Source organism: Aquarana catesbeiana, linkage group LG05, assembly GCF_042186555.1.
Source record: "Aquarana catesbeiana isolate 2022-GZ linkage group LG05, ASM4218655v1, whole genome shotgun sequence".
In the NCBI taxonomy this organism is placed as follows: domain Eukaryota; kingdom Metazoa; phylum Chordata; class Amphibia; order Anura; family Ranidae; genus Aquarana; species Aquarana catesbeiana.
In genome coordinates, this window is record NC_133328.1 from 531,451,929 (window position 1) to 531,464,627 (window position 12,699).

At 41.3% G+C, this 12,699-nt stretch overlaps 1 protein-coding gene across 1 annotated transcript in view; it reads right to left on the reverse strand.

Annotated features, from left to right (window-relative positions):
• The window catches only part of PPP1R42 (protein phosphatase 1 regulatory subunit 42), a 75,766-nt gene that overhangs the window by 37,130 nt on the left and 25,937 nt on the right, over positions 1-12,699 (reverse strand). The window contains exons 5-7 of the mRNA XM_073632809.1: positions 10,197-10,313; positions 756-873; positions 448-576 (exon numbers count right to left, since the gene is read on the reverse strand). Coding sequence (XP_073488910.1) covers positions 448-576; positions 756-873; positions 10,197-10,313 — 364 coding nt within the window. The remainder of the gene's footprint in view (positions 1-447; positions 577-755; positions 874-10,196; positions 10,314-12,699) is intronic.

Here is a 12,699-nt window from a genome sequence, read left to right on the forward strand (position 1 = left end):
GATAGTTTCTCCACTAGATTTCTGGGTTATGGAGTCTATTCTGTTCTGTGGTAGAATACAAGAGTCTACAAAATGCCTGCTAGTTTAATAACAAATGTCACAAATGTTTGAAGTTTTGTGGCACAATTTAACCATTTGTGAATCACTATTATATGGGGTTAAACTGTGGCCCATAATATGAGCTGGAGATAGACTACTTAAAAAAGATGTACTGCTGCTTGGTACGAAGGACAGACTACGGCTAAGTAGACTAAAATGACAGACTTGAAAGTTATGTGGAATACGCTGGAGAACAGAATACTGAAAAGGGAAATGAGGACACCTAAACCAAGAGGAAGATAAAATGACCAACATATGAAATACCCGTGCCAAATGCATGAGTCAGCATGTACAAGGAACATACACAACTGTCTTAAAAACGTTATTATCGTTTAATACTTGACATACATAGCTGCTGGTAAACTAATTGTCCGTCCATGGCTTCTTCCCTGCTTTTCTTTCTGGCATCCCTCGAGGCTTTCCAGTTAACCAAGAACTGTCTGGCTGTTTCTTTTATTTCTTTACCATCCAGGATTTCTGTCAAAATGAGAGTTGGTCACGATTACAATTACAATGCAGCAATAAATCAGGAGAAGACATTGGCCTGATTAGCATCTGCAAAGGTAAAATCTGCAATACTGGGAAAAGGTGGAACTTGGGCTTACAAATAAAGAGATCTATCTGAAAGTTTGAAAATTGTATACATCTTCATTTACCCAAAGTCTTTGAAATGACAATAACTTTATCTCTGTATTTTGGCTTTTGGCAAATTGGGTTTCCACTCAGATCCATTCTCCAGAGCTTTGGCCATGTCCTCAAGACCACCTCCAAGTCCTGTAAAAAAGACAAACAAAATCAAAGGAAAGCTATACATTTAAAGTGGTTGTAAACCTCTGTAAAGAAAAATATACATAGCATATCCATCTAAGCTATATTGTCAAAAGTATTGGGACCCCTGCCTTTACACACACATGAACTTTAATGGCATCCCAGTCTTAGTCCGTACGGTTCAATATTGAGTTGGTCCACCCTTTGCAGCTATAACAGCTTCAACTCTTCTGGGAAGGCTATCCACAAGGTTTAGGAGTGTGTCTATGGGAATGTTTGACCATTCTTCCAGAAGTGCATTTGTGAGGTCAGGCACTGATGTTGGACGAGAAGGCCTGGCTCGCAGTCTCCGCTCTAATTTATCCCGAAGGTGTTCTATTGGGTTGAGGTCAAGACTGCAGGCCAGTCAAGTTCCTCCACCCCAAACTCACTCATCCATGTCTTTTATGGGCCTTGCTTTGTACACTGGTGCACAGTCATGTTGGAACAGGAAGGGGTCATCCCCAAACTGTTCCCACAAAGTTGGGAGCATGAAATGTCTTGGTATGCTGACGCCTTAAGAGTTTCCTTCATTGGAACTAAGGGGCCAAGCCCAACCCCTGAAAAACAACCATAATCTCCCCTCCACCAAATGATTTTGACCAGTGCACAAATCAAGCTCCATAAAGACATGAATGAGCGAGGTTGGGGTGGAGGAACTTGACTGGCCTGCACAGAGTCCTGACCTCAACCCGACAGAACACCATTGGGATGAATTAGAATGGAGACTGTGAGCCAGGCCTTCTCGTTCACATCAGTGCCTGACCTCACAAATGTGCTTCTGGAAGAATGGTCAAATATTCCAATACACACACTCCTAAACCTTGTGCACAGCCTTCCTAGAAGAGTTGAAGCTGTTATAGCTGCAAAGGATGGGCCAACTCAATATTGAACCCTACGGACTAAGACTGGGATGCCATTAAAGTGTATCTGTGTGTAAAGACAGGCATCCCAATACTTTTGACAGTATAGTGTGTACTTGCCTCTATCCAAACCACCTAGTGTGATTTCTGTCTGCTCTCTCATTCCTCTGCATGACTCACTTCTGACAGTCTATGACCCTGGTGCCCAACCTGCGGCTTTAGGGCTGCATGCGGCCCTTTGTTAAATGATGTGCGGCCCTCGGACCTTAGCAGTCTGTAGTGGGAACATTGATCAGGGTAATAACATTGATCTCTACTAGCCTTATGTAACATATTCCCAGTTTCATATTGCCTTTTTCAGCCACCATCCCCAGCCAAAACTGTAGCACATCCACACTCCTCAGTTTGACAGTCCTCTCAAGCATCACATATATTGAACATTACGTGTGGCCCTTTCGTGATGTCGGAGGCCACATTTGAGGCCCTCTTTAGCTCATAAGTTGACAACTGGACTATAAGGATACCAGACAATCTCAGAAGATGCCATCCCCCCACCCCCCACCCCCCTCACAGCTCACAGCAGGTGCTTGACAGCCTCAGCTGTGCATGTTTCCCTATGAGACTGTTTAGGGAGTGTGTCCTTTCCCTGAACTTATATCTCAGATTACACTCATCTCTCCTCTCTGTGTTGTGACATTAGACCCCATCCCCTGCCTGCTGGAGCTGAGGAATGCTGTCTAAATTCCCTAATTTGAATGGCTGTAGGGGAGAGGAGCTGCAGATAAACAGGTACAACTTATGTAAGAGGATTTGTTTCATCTCTGTGTATCGCCTGAGGCTAGTCACTTCACTGGGTACATGTAAGGGTTTACCACTTTAAAACAGCCTTCCGTCGACCACATGAGTCTGTTCATGATAGGGGTTCATATTTGAAAGCTGTTTGGTTTCCATGTAAGTATATACATAGGGCTATATTTAACCTTGTTTTAAGAAACATTAAATACCAATTCCAACAACATGGGAAATCAATCACAAAAATACTATTGCTACACAGGAAGTATGGCAGCTGTGATTAACGATAGCCATACGCAGCTCAACATTCTTATGGGCGGAACAAAATAAAATCAACAGATTCTACTTCCAGTGTGGATGGAGGAATTGCGATTGGAAGCTATTGTATTCAGCAGCCATGACACCCAAATGAGTAGACAGTGTGCACACAATAGCCATTTACAGCCATGATGACATTATCATGGCAGCTGCATTAGGAGTTATTAAGGTACACCTGTGGATATGTCAGTATCTCATTAACATCACTGGTTTCTATTACCTTTAGCCCCCCGGTCACAGCGGCACGACTTGTCATGCGATTTGACAGGCCCAAATCGCATGGCAAGTCGCACCCTATTGTTGACAACGTAACTGTTCAAATCGGTGCAACGCCCACTTTGCGGTACTGCACCGATTTGAAAAAGTAGCTCCTGCACTACTTTTAGCGATTTCAGGTGCAACTTGCATAGACATCTGTGCATGAAGTCACACAGATGTCAGCCAAGCCGCACCTGAAGTCGCACTGACATGTGGCTTTCAAATCGTGCGATTTCAACTGAAGTCACGAGATTTCAAAGTCAGATTCAGTGTGAACCAGAGGTTAGGCTGCACAACCATTATGCCTTTAGTTGCTCATCAGCCCAAAAAGTTCCCAAATACTGGACCTTTTACACAATGGGGTTGATTTATTAAAACTGGAGTGTGCAAAATCTGGTGCAGCTGTGCATGGTAGCCAATCAGCTTCCAACTTCAGCTTGAGGATCGCTCCACGTACATATACTGTGGCAGGGCGGCCCTTAAGTGCAAAATCACGTACCTGTATGTCATTTTTTCTTCAGCTCCATGGCACACGTGCATGCCACCAGAACCCCACTGCAGCTGTGATTGGACACAAGGGGAGCCAATCAGCGGGTCTGGCGGACGCGATGTCCGCCGGGACCCGCCAATCATTCTGAGGAGAGGCAGAAAGGTGGTCTGCCTATGTAAACAAGGCAGATCGGCGTTCTGCCAGAGGGGAAAATAGAGATCTTGTGTTTCTGCTAAGCTGAAACAAAGATCTCTATTTTCCTCCAGTCAAAGCACAACCCCCCACAGTTAGAAAGCACCCCCTAGGGACACACTTAACCCTTTGATTACCCCTATTGTTAACCCCTTCTCTGCCAGTGTCATTAGTACATTAATGCCCCGTACAGATGTTGGCTCAAACTTGTTTTGCATACACACGGTCACACAAAGCTTGTTGGAAATTCCGAATGTCAAGAACTCGGTGACGAACAACACGTACGACCAGCCGAGAAAAATGAAGTTCAATAGCCAGTGCAGCTCTTCTGCTTGATTCCGAGCATGCGTGGAACTTTGTGCATCGGAAATTGTGTACACACGATCGAAATTTACAAGAACGGATTTTGTTGTCGGAAAATTTGAGATCCAGATCTCAAATTTTGTGTGACGGAAATTCCAATGGAAAATGTCCGATGGAGACTACAGACGGTCGGAATTTCCGACAACAAGCTCCCATCGAACATTTTCCGTCGGAAAATCCGACCGTGTGTACGGGGCATAAAAGTGCATTTTTTTTAGCACTGATCACAGTAATAATGTCACTGGTCCCAAAAAAGTGTCAAAAAGTGTCAGTTAAGTGTCGATTTGTCTGCTGCAATGTCACAGTCCTGCAAAAAATTTCTGACTGCCGCCATTACGAGTAAAAAAAAAAAAAATTCCATAAAAATATCCCATGGTTTGTAGACGCTATAACTTTTATGCAAACCAATCGATGTACGCTTATTGGGACTTCTTTTACCAAAAATATGTAGCAGGATATATATTAACCGAAACTGATGAAGAAATTCGATTTTTTACGTTTTTGTATTGAGTATGTTTTATAGCAGAAAGTAAAAAATATTGTTTTTTTTTTTGTTTTTTTTTTTAATTGTCGGTCTTTTTTTTGTTTATAGCGCAAAAAATGAAAACCACAGAGGTGATCAAATACCACCGAAAGAAAGTATTTGTGGGATAAAAGGACACAAATAGAGCTTTCTTTCGGTGGTATTTGATCATCTCTGCGGTTTTAATTTTTTAGCGCTATAAACCCAAAAAGACAGACAATCAAAAAGAAAAAAACAACAATATTTTTGAGGTCATCAAATACCACCGAAAGAAAGCTCTATTTGTGGGATAAAAGGACATCCATTTCATGTGGGTACAGTGTCGCACGAATGCAACGCAGTGCCGTATCGCAAAAAAAAGCCTGGTCAGGAAGTGGTTAAGCATTGACAATAAAACCTGGAAGCTGATTGGTTTCTATGCAGAGCTGCACCGGATTTTGCACTCTCCAGCTTTAGTAAATCAAAATGGTGCTGCATTTAATGAAAATGACATCTGCATTCAAAATCCCATGCTATGTTAATTATGGATTTGTTGTTAAAAAAAAAAAAAGAGAGAAAAGAGAAAAAATATGTTAATTATGGATTTGTTGTTAAAAAAAAAAAAAAAAGAGAAAAGAGAAAAAAATACCGGTACTTTTGTATGAGCAACACAGAAAACTATGTTCTGCAGTCAGTGTCATTTTCCCTGACCTCATCCTTCTAATTTTCACAACACATACTTCAAGGAAAATAGTTGTGTTTATTTTTGTGGTTTTTAGATTAATAATGTTCATCAGGGAAAGGAGAGAGTCATACATTACAAAGAAACGCACAATTTGTAGCACCAGCCTTTGATAAATCTTTTGCAACTCTGAAGCATTTTTTACTAACTGCTACTCACTTGATAAATGACCCAGAACATGCTGGTCCCGGTGTATGTTTATCTTAGAATACTCTAATTCTGTGGTGAAATATGATTACTTCTTTGGACACGCTCTAGTTGTTTATTGCCTTCCTGTCTCTAATAAAGTGCTCTCACTTTCCAGCCTTTCAATAACTATTACTAGAGGGACCAGCGTCTTTTTATGCAGGCTCTACTTGATAAATGATCATGTCACAGCATCACTTAGAAGTTACTAAGAAATCACAAGTCATACACAGGGGATGTAACACTGGCAATAGCCTTCTCCCCTCCTAATACTGCCCATTATGAACTTGCATCTGAACAATGGAGTGGAATCCTTATTGGAAACATTCTTAACTTGGGATCCTTAACTAGGACTTCAGACAGTAATTTGTCACCGCTTTGACTGCTTGTCATAATCTCTGTGGGAAAAGAAAATCCATATGTTGTACCCTGGCCCTAACCCAGACAGGAAGAAAATGAATCCATCTTTTCATGATGCTCTTCCAATAATCAATACAGGGCAAAGTTTGAATACATTAAAGTCATCATGATGATAAAGCTATCTAAGTGGTAATCTGGGAGTGTACCATAAAGTAGATACAATGAAATGAAAGTGGTTCTAAAGGCAATTTTTTCAAATGAATATAAAAAAGACATTTATACTTTACTTTATACTTTACTATATTTACCTGCTCTGTGCATTAATATTGCACAGAGCCGGTTCCTTACCTCATTTTTGGTGGTCTCCCACCAGTGCTCTCCCCTTCATCTTCTTATGAGTGCCCCCATAGCATGGGGACACTTGTGCAAGCACACTCCCAAACGGCGCTGTGTGTGTCTATAGACACATACTGTACATTGATGCTGGGTCACATCCCCCTGCTCCCTCCTCACAGAATTTGACTGACAGCAGCAGGAACCAATGGCTGCTCTCAGTAAAGCCTGTGAGAGCAGGAAGAGGAGAAAAAAGAGCTACAGCTGGGCACATTGCTGGATCAATAGTGGACTCAAGTGTTTGTGTGTGTGTGTGGGGGGGGGGCATAGCTAGTGGGGTGTTTTTTACCTTACTGTTGAGGATGTCTTGGACCCCTTTCACACTGAGGCAGTTTTCAAGCGTTTTAGCACTGAAAATAGCACCTGTAAAGCGCCTGAAAACTGTCTCTCATGCCTCCCCAGTGTGAAAGCCCGAATGCTTTTACACTGGGGGGGGTGCGCTTGCAGGAAGGGAAATACAGTCCTGCAAGCAGCATCTTTGGGGCAGTGTAGGAGCGATGTACACGGCGCTCCTACACCATCCCTGCCCATTGGAGTGAATGGACAGCACTATCGAAGCGGCGCAACACTGGCGCTTTTAACCCTTTCTTCAGCTGCTAGCGGGGGTTAAAAGCGCCCCTCTAGCAGCTAAAAAGCACCGCTAAAATGACAGTAATGCGCCGCTAACCGAACCGTCGCCCCAGTGTGAAAGGGGTCTTAAAGTGGTTGCAAAGGTAAAAGATCTTCATTAAGGTAAAAAAACTTTTAATAGTAGCTCCCCTGCAGCCTCCCTCTAAGTACTTACCTGAACCGTATCTTGATCCAGCGCTGTGCATGTCTGCAGCTGCTCTTTTCCCCTCTCCCCTCTCTCACAGACTTGGCTGAGAGCAGCGGAAGCCATTGGCTCTTGCTGCTGTCTGTCTAAACATGGGAGCAAAGAGTGGGGTGCAGGGCCAAGCCAGGCTGTGTGTCTGAATAGACATAAACAACCCGGCTTGGGAACTAGCCAAGGTAGATTTGATTTAAATCAAGTCGATTTAAATCACAATTTAAATCATGATTTAAAGCGCAGTTCCACCTAAAAGTGGAACTTCCACTCATTTGTCTCCTCCCCCCTTTCGGTGGCACATTTGGCACCTTTCAGGGGGGGGGGGAGCAGATACTTGTCTTTGACAGGTATCCTGTCCCCACTTCCGGGAGTCCGGGCCGTGGCGAATTATGTCACAGCTCGGCTCCCTCCTTCTCCCTCCCCCACCGCCGGGCCAGTAGGAGAGCACAGCAGTGCCTCGCGCAGTAGGGACACAGCGTGATGACGTAATGATTCACTACCGGGTTCCCTTACCCGCAATGGCAGCAGCAGCACCCGACAGCTGATGGAAACATCAGCTGTGGTGCCGACATCGCTGGACTCCAGGACAGGTAAGTGTCCTATTATAAAGGCAGCAGCTGCAGTATGTGTAGCTGCTGGCTTTTATTTTTTGCAGGGATGGGCAGACCTCCTCTATAAATCACTATTAAAAAGGTTTGATTTAAATCAACTCAGTTTAAATCATAATTTTTAAAGAGCAACTGCCATCTCTGTCCCGCAGCGGCTCCTCCTCTGACCCACTGTTGACTCACCGGCAACAGATGAGTGGATATCCGATAACAGGTGCTGCCATGATGGATCTGAAATGACAGGTGCTCTTTAAATGTAAGAACTTATTCTTGCTGGTAATTAGAATCTTTAATATTTGCAAACAAAATGAAGGTTTCCTATTTAGAATAATTAGCTCTCAGGTTAGTAAATATTCCCAAACTGGGTCTCTTTTACGGCCTGCTGCTATTTTGCTCCTCAAGGGAGGAATAAAGCACTTCAAGCTATGTGCAGAAAGATCACAAGGTTTATAAGCTACTTAGAAGGTTTCACTTTCATTTTTGCTGCTTGCCCTTCCTCCTTACACATAGAGCCTGGTACAGATGCATTTCTCTTCAAACAATCATACAGTTTGTAGTGTACATAGATTTCCAAAACAATGGGATAAAGGAATATTCCCGAACTTTATTTTATTGCAAGGTTACTATGAAATTTTGTGAATGCATCAATGCAGTGCATGTTATCTCTGCTTGCAGAGCTTGGATTCATTGAATGAGTTTACCAAAAATGTAAATATTGCAGAATATACATATGCTACATAACTAAGCTCCATTTCATTCTGAATAAACTAAATTATTAATGTATCTTAAATAGAAAACTATCTTTACTCTAAAAGCATTTTATTAAAATAAATTTAATGAAAATTTTAAAAAATCTGATTTAAATAATAAAAAAACTGATTTAAATAAAAGTCATTTTTTTTTTTTTTTTTTTTAAATCATTGATTTATATCCACAGTGGAACTGTCACGCATGAGGGCCCCCAAAGGAAAGTTTATACTTTTACATTTAATTGAATAAAGCGTTGAGCAGAAAAGTCTTGTAGCCATAATAAGACTGAATATGCAACTGAAAGAATACCTGCAAATATTGGTCAGGAGAAAAGCTACAACTAGGCTTACCTGTAGGTTAAAGTGGTTGTAATGGATTTACAACCACTTTAAGTTCCACTGCTAAAGAATGTTGTGATTCTTGGCAGACTGCCTGTTTTTTTTCTTCCTTTCTTTTAATGGCTGTGGCTTCAGAAGAGCAGAGAGAATTCTCTGCATAGAAAGAATCGAGAAACACTTTTGTCAAGATCGCAACAGGGAAAAAATTGCGATAATGATTCTTGACTATTAATCGTGCAGCCAAGGTGTCTGCCTATACTAGTGGGGGGCACACTGCAGTGTCTCATGGCTCTGAGATACCAACATCCACAGTAAAGATATTATAAGGTAAGGAACCAAGTGAGAAGAGAATAAGTGCTGGATTTTTAAAGATTATATGTGTTTATTAATCCAGGGAAAAACCATAGTTGAGAGCTATGTGAAGTCCATATCCAGTTCTCTAATCATCAGTGCCGACATATCCTAAACAGGTGATCCTTACCTAACAACCATTGCTCCTTTCTACCACCTGGCCTGATCATCCCTCCCAACCTTCCAAAGTGACAGAAACGTGTTAAACTTTCTCGAGGAAGCTCTTTAAATATACTTTTTAGGATATGGGAACACTATAAGGCTCGGTTCACACTAGGGGCTGCACGACTTGCAGGTCGCCTCACACGACTGCCTGGACGACTTGCAAAACGACTTCTGTATAGAAGTCTATGCAAGTCGCCCCCAAAGTAGTACAGGAACCTTTTTCTAAGTCGGAGAGACTTGCGTCGCTCCCCTTAGAACGGTTCCATTGTACAGAACGGGACGCTACTTGTCAGGTGACTAGGTCGCCTGACAAGTCGTCCTAGTGTGAACCGAGCCTTAGGTAACACAAGGAATGCAAAGCAAGATGAAAATAATAAATTTTTGCATAATGACTGTGTGTGGAAACACTGTGAGAAAGGAAAACTGTTTTGCCTAGAGCAAACAGCTAGTTTGCAACCATCTTGTCTGTAGGGCAAGAAGGAAAAGTAGTATTTTATAGGTAGTATAGTATTTTTTCTTTCCTTCAGTTAATACTGTTTCTAGAAACATTGTATAATCCATGATATCAATCTGCCATGCAAATATACTTAAACACAACTTCTTCTCTTCTGCATTATAACATTCATAGTCCCTTTTCTCCTTGATATTCTTATTGATGGAACCTTGCCTTCAGGCAAAAAAAATTACAGAAGTTAGGTTCCCATGTATACAGTATTTGATTGCACTGTCTGACACTTTTCCATTCCATTATGTTTGTATAATCAATCATTTTCCATATACTGGACTTCTGAGTTCTGTAAATGATCATTACCTTATTATCTGTAAGATGATTGTCCATGGCGACAAGCTGAGTCAGATTTTCTAAGACTGCAAGCTCCTTCAGTTCATCAATGTTGTTATTGCTGATATTCAGTACACACAGAGACTTCTGTAGAGACAGATTATTCACTTCAACAATAGCATTGGGAAATAGAAGGTAGATAAATTGTGCATGTACGCCTAAAATGCAGCAGAGCCCAGCACAAGCTCTTTCTGAGGTAAACAGTGAAATACCAGGCTTGGTCATTTGTATCAACCTTCTATGAAGTCAAAACCTGTCTTCATGGCGTCTTGATTAACAAGAAGTTATCTAGAATTCTGTCAGATATTTCTTGTCAGACATATTTCCTAATAGCTGACCCCCTTTGGTTATTATGAACTCATCTCTATGGATCCAACTACACTCACAATGCTTTAACTACCTGGAGCTTTAGTTACCTGGAGCTTGACTCTTGGCTTGGGCTATGGCCTTCACACCTCCCTATTTTCCCCACCATGTTTTCCTCACCTTCACCTTCCTTTCTCCTTTCCCTCTCTTTCTAAGCTCTCTTTTGTTTTCATTTTCCAAAAAATGTTAGTCTTTTGATCTATGTTGCTCCTCTCCAAATCTACCACACATGTGCTCCATTTTACCACTGAAGTGGATTGATACCTCTGTTACCTTTCAACCAGTTAGGTTAGTAGTTTGTTGGCTACAGTCCCAGGATCTAAGATAGTGAGGCCAATTTTTATGCACTCTCAATTTTGAACTGGGCCCCACGTGTAAAAGATTAGAAGATGTAACTCAGGGGTGCTCAACCTGTGGCCCGCGGAGCACTCTGATGTGGCCCTTGACCTCAAACCAGGAAAGTGTATGCCCATGCTCTGGGATAGTGGGTTGGCAAGCCCAGATCGCGTTCAACAAGTTGCCAATCCACCATCCCAAAGCATTAGGGTACAGCCGGCGCCAGCATTAGAGGAAGCAGGCGGCCGCAGAGAGACCAGGTGCCGCATAAGCCAATGCTTCCTCTGTAGTGTCGACTCTTGTCCTAGGCAGAGTGAAACCAAGTGCACTTTGCCTGGGACCTTTCTAGCAGCCTGGGGAGCGATGTCAACAGAACAACAGAAGCTGGAAGAGGAAAAAGTCGGTGTATTAAACATCACATACACTGCGCTTTTAAAATGGGCATATTAGCACTTTAAAAAAATGGGTTATTAGGCTGGTTTCACACTGATCCGCATAGACTTTCATTATATCCTGCGGGTTTGATGTAGACATGTGCAGAACGAAGAAAATTGTTTTGTTTCAATTCGATTCGTTATTTGCATAAATTTGTTTTCGGAATTCGTTTTGTTTATTCATTTTCAAGAGTTTTCGAATCATTTTCGAATTCGAAAAGTTTTCTAATCCTTATAGTTTTTGAATTCAAATAGTTTTTCAATTTCCAAAAAGAATAAACTAGAAAAGAAAATAAAGGAATAGAATAGAAAAAAATATTTTTTTTTTCTATTCTATTCCTTTATTTTCTAATCTATTTTATTCTTTTTGGAAATTGGAAAACTATTCCAATTCGAAAAGCTTTCAAATTTGAATTAGAAAACTATTCGTATTCAAAAACTTTTTGAATTCGAAAACTATTCGATTTCGAAAACTATTTGAAAACTATTCGAATTTCATCCAATTTTTTTTTTTTTTTCGTTATTTCGGATTTGTTTAAATTCGGTACTATTCGTCCGAATTTTAACTCGGAACGAAACAAACGCACATGTCTAGTTTGATGTGCTTTCTGAAAGTGCACCAAAACTCCTGAATGCAGAATGAGAAAGTTCACCACACCCACAAGATATAATAGAAGTATATGGCAAAGTGCAGCTAACTTGCAGGAAAGCCAAGTGCACTTGGCTGCACCCGCAGCATGGGTAAACCGCAGTGCATCAGTGTATAGGCAGCTTTACAGGGGGGCTCAGGACAGTAACATTTGTGGTTTGGGGGATAGTAAAACCCCATAGTTCATTGTGGTCTGGGACCAGTTCCCAAATCCCTTAAGTGGGCCTTGGTCTTCAAAATGTTGAGCACCCCTGATGTAACTTGATCCTCTCATACTTGTTAGGGCCCTGTGCTTTTTGGCCATCTGTGACAATGTTCTGTGCCGTAGTACTGTAATAAGAATCTTTAAAATGTAATTATTTGGATCAATTCACTTTTTGTACAAAACAAATGGCCAGCTTTGACTGCTATCATCACAAAGTTCCCAGTGATATTATAATCAGTTACATTCACCTAATGCTATTGATAACATTAGGACACTACTCTATATTGTAGTGTAATGCTTTTTAATGAGGAACAAGGAAAACATTTTGTAAAAGTGATTTTTTTTTTGGTACTAGATTTTCTCATTGCAAACCCATGGGAAACCGCAGAAGGGGAACAATACAGACATAATGAAGACAAAAATAGAAAAGTGAAATTGAGTGAGGGATAATGAACTGCTTTAAAAAATTATGCTTTAATGCCA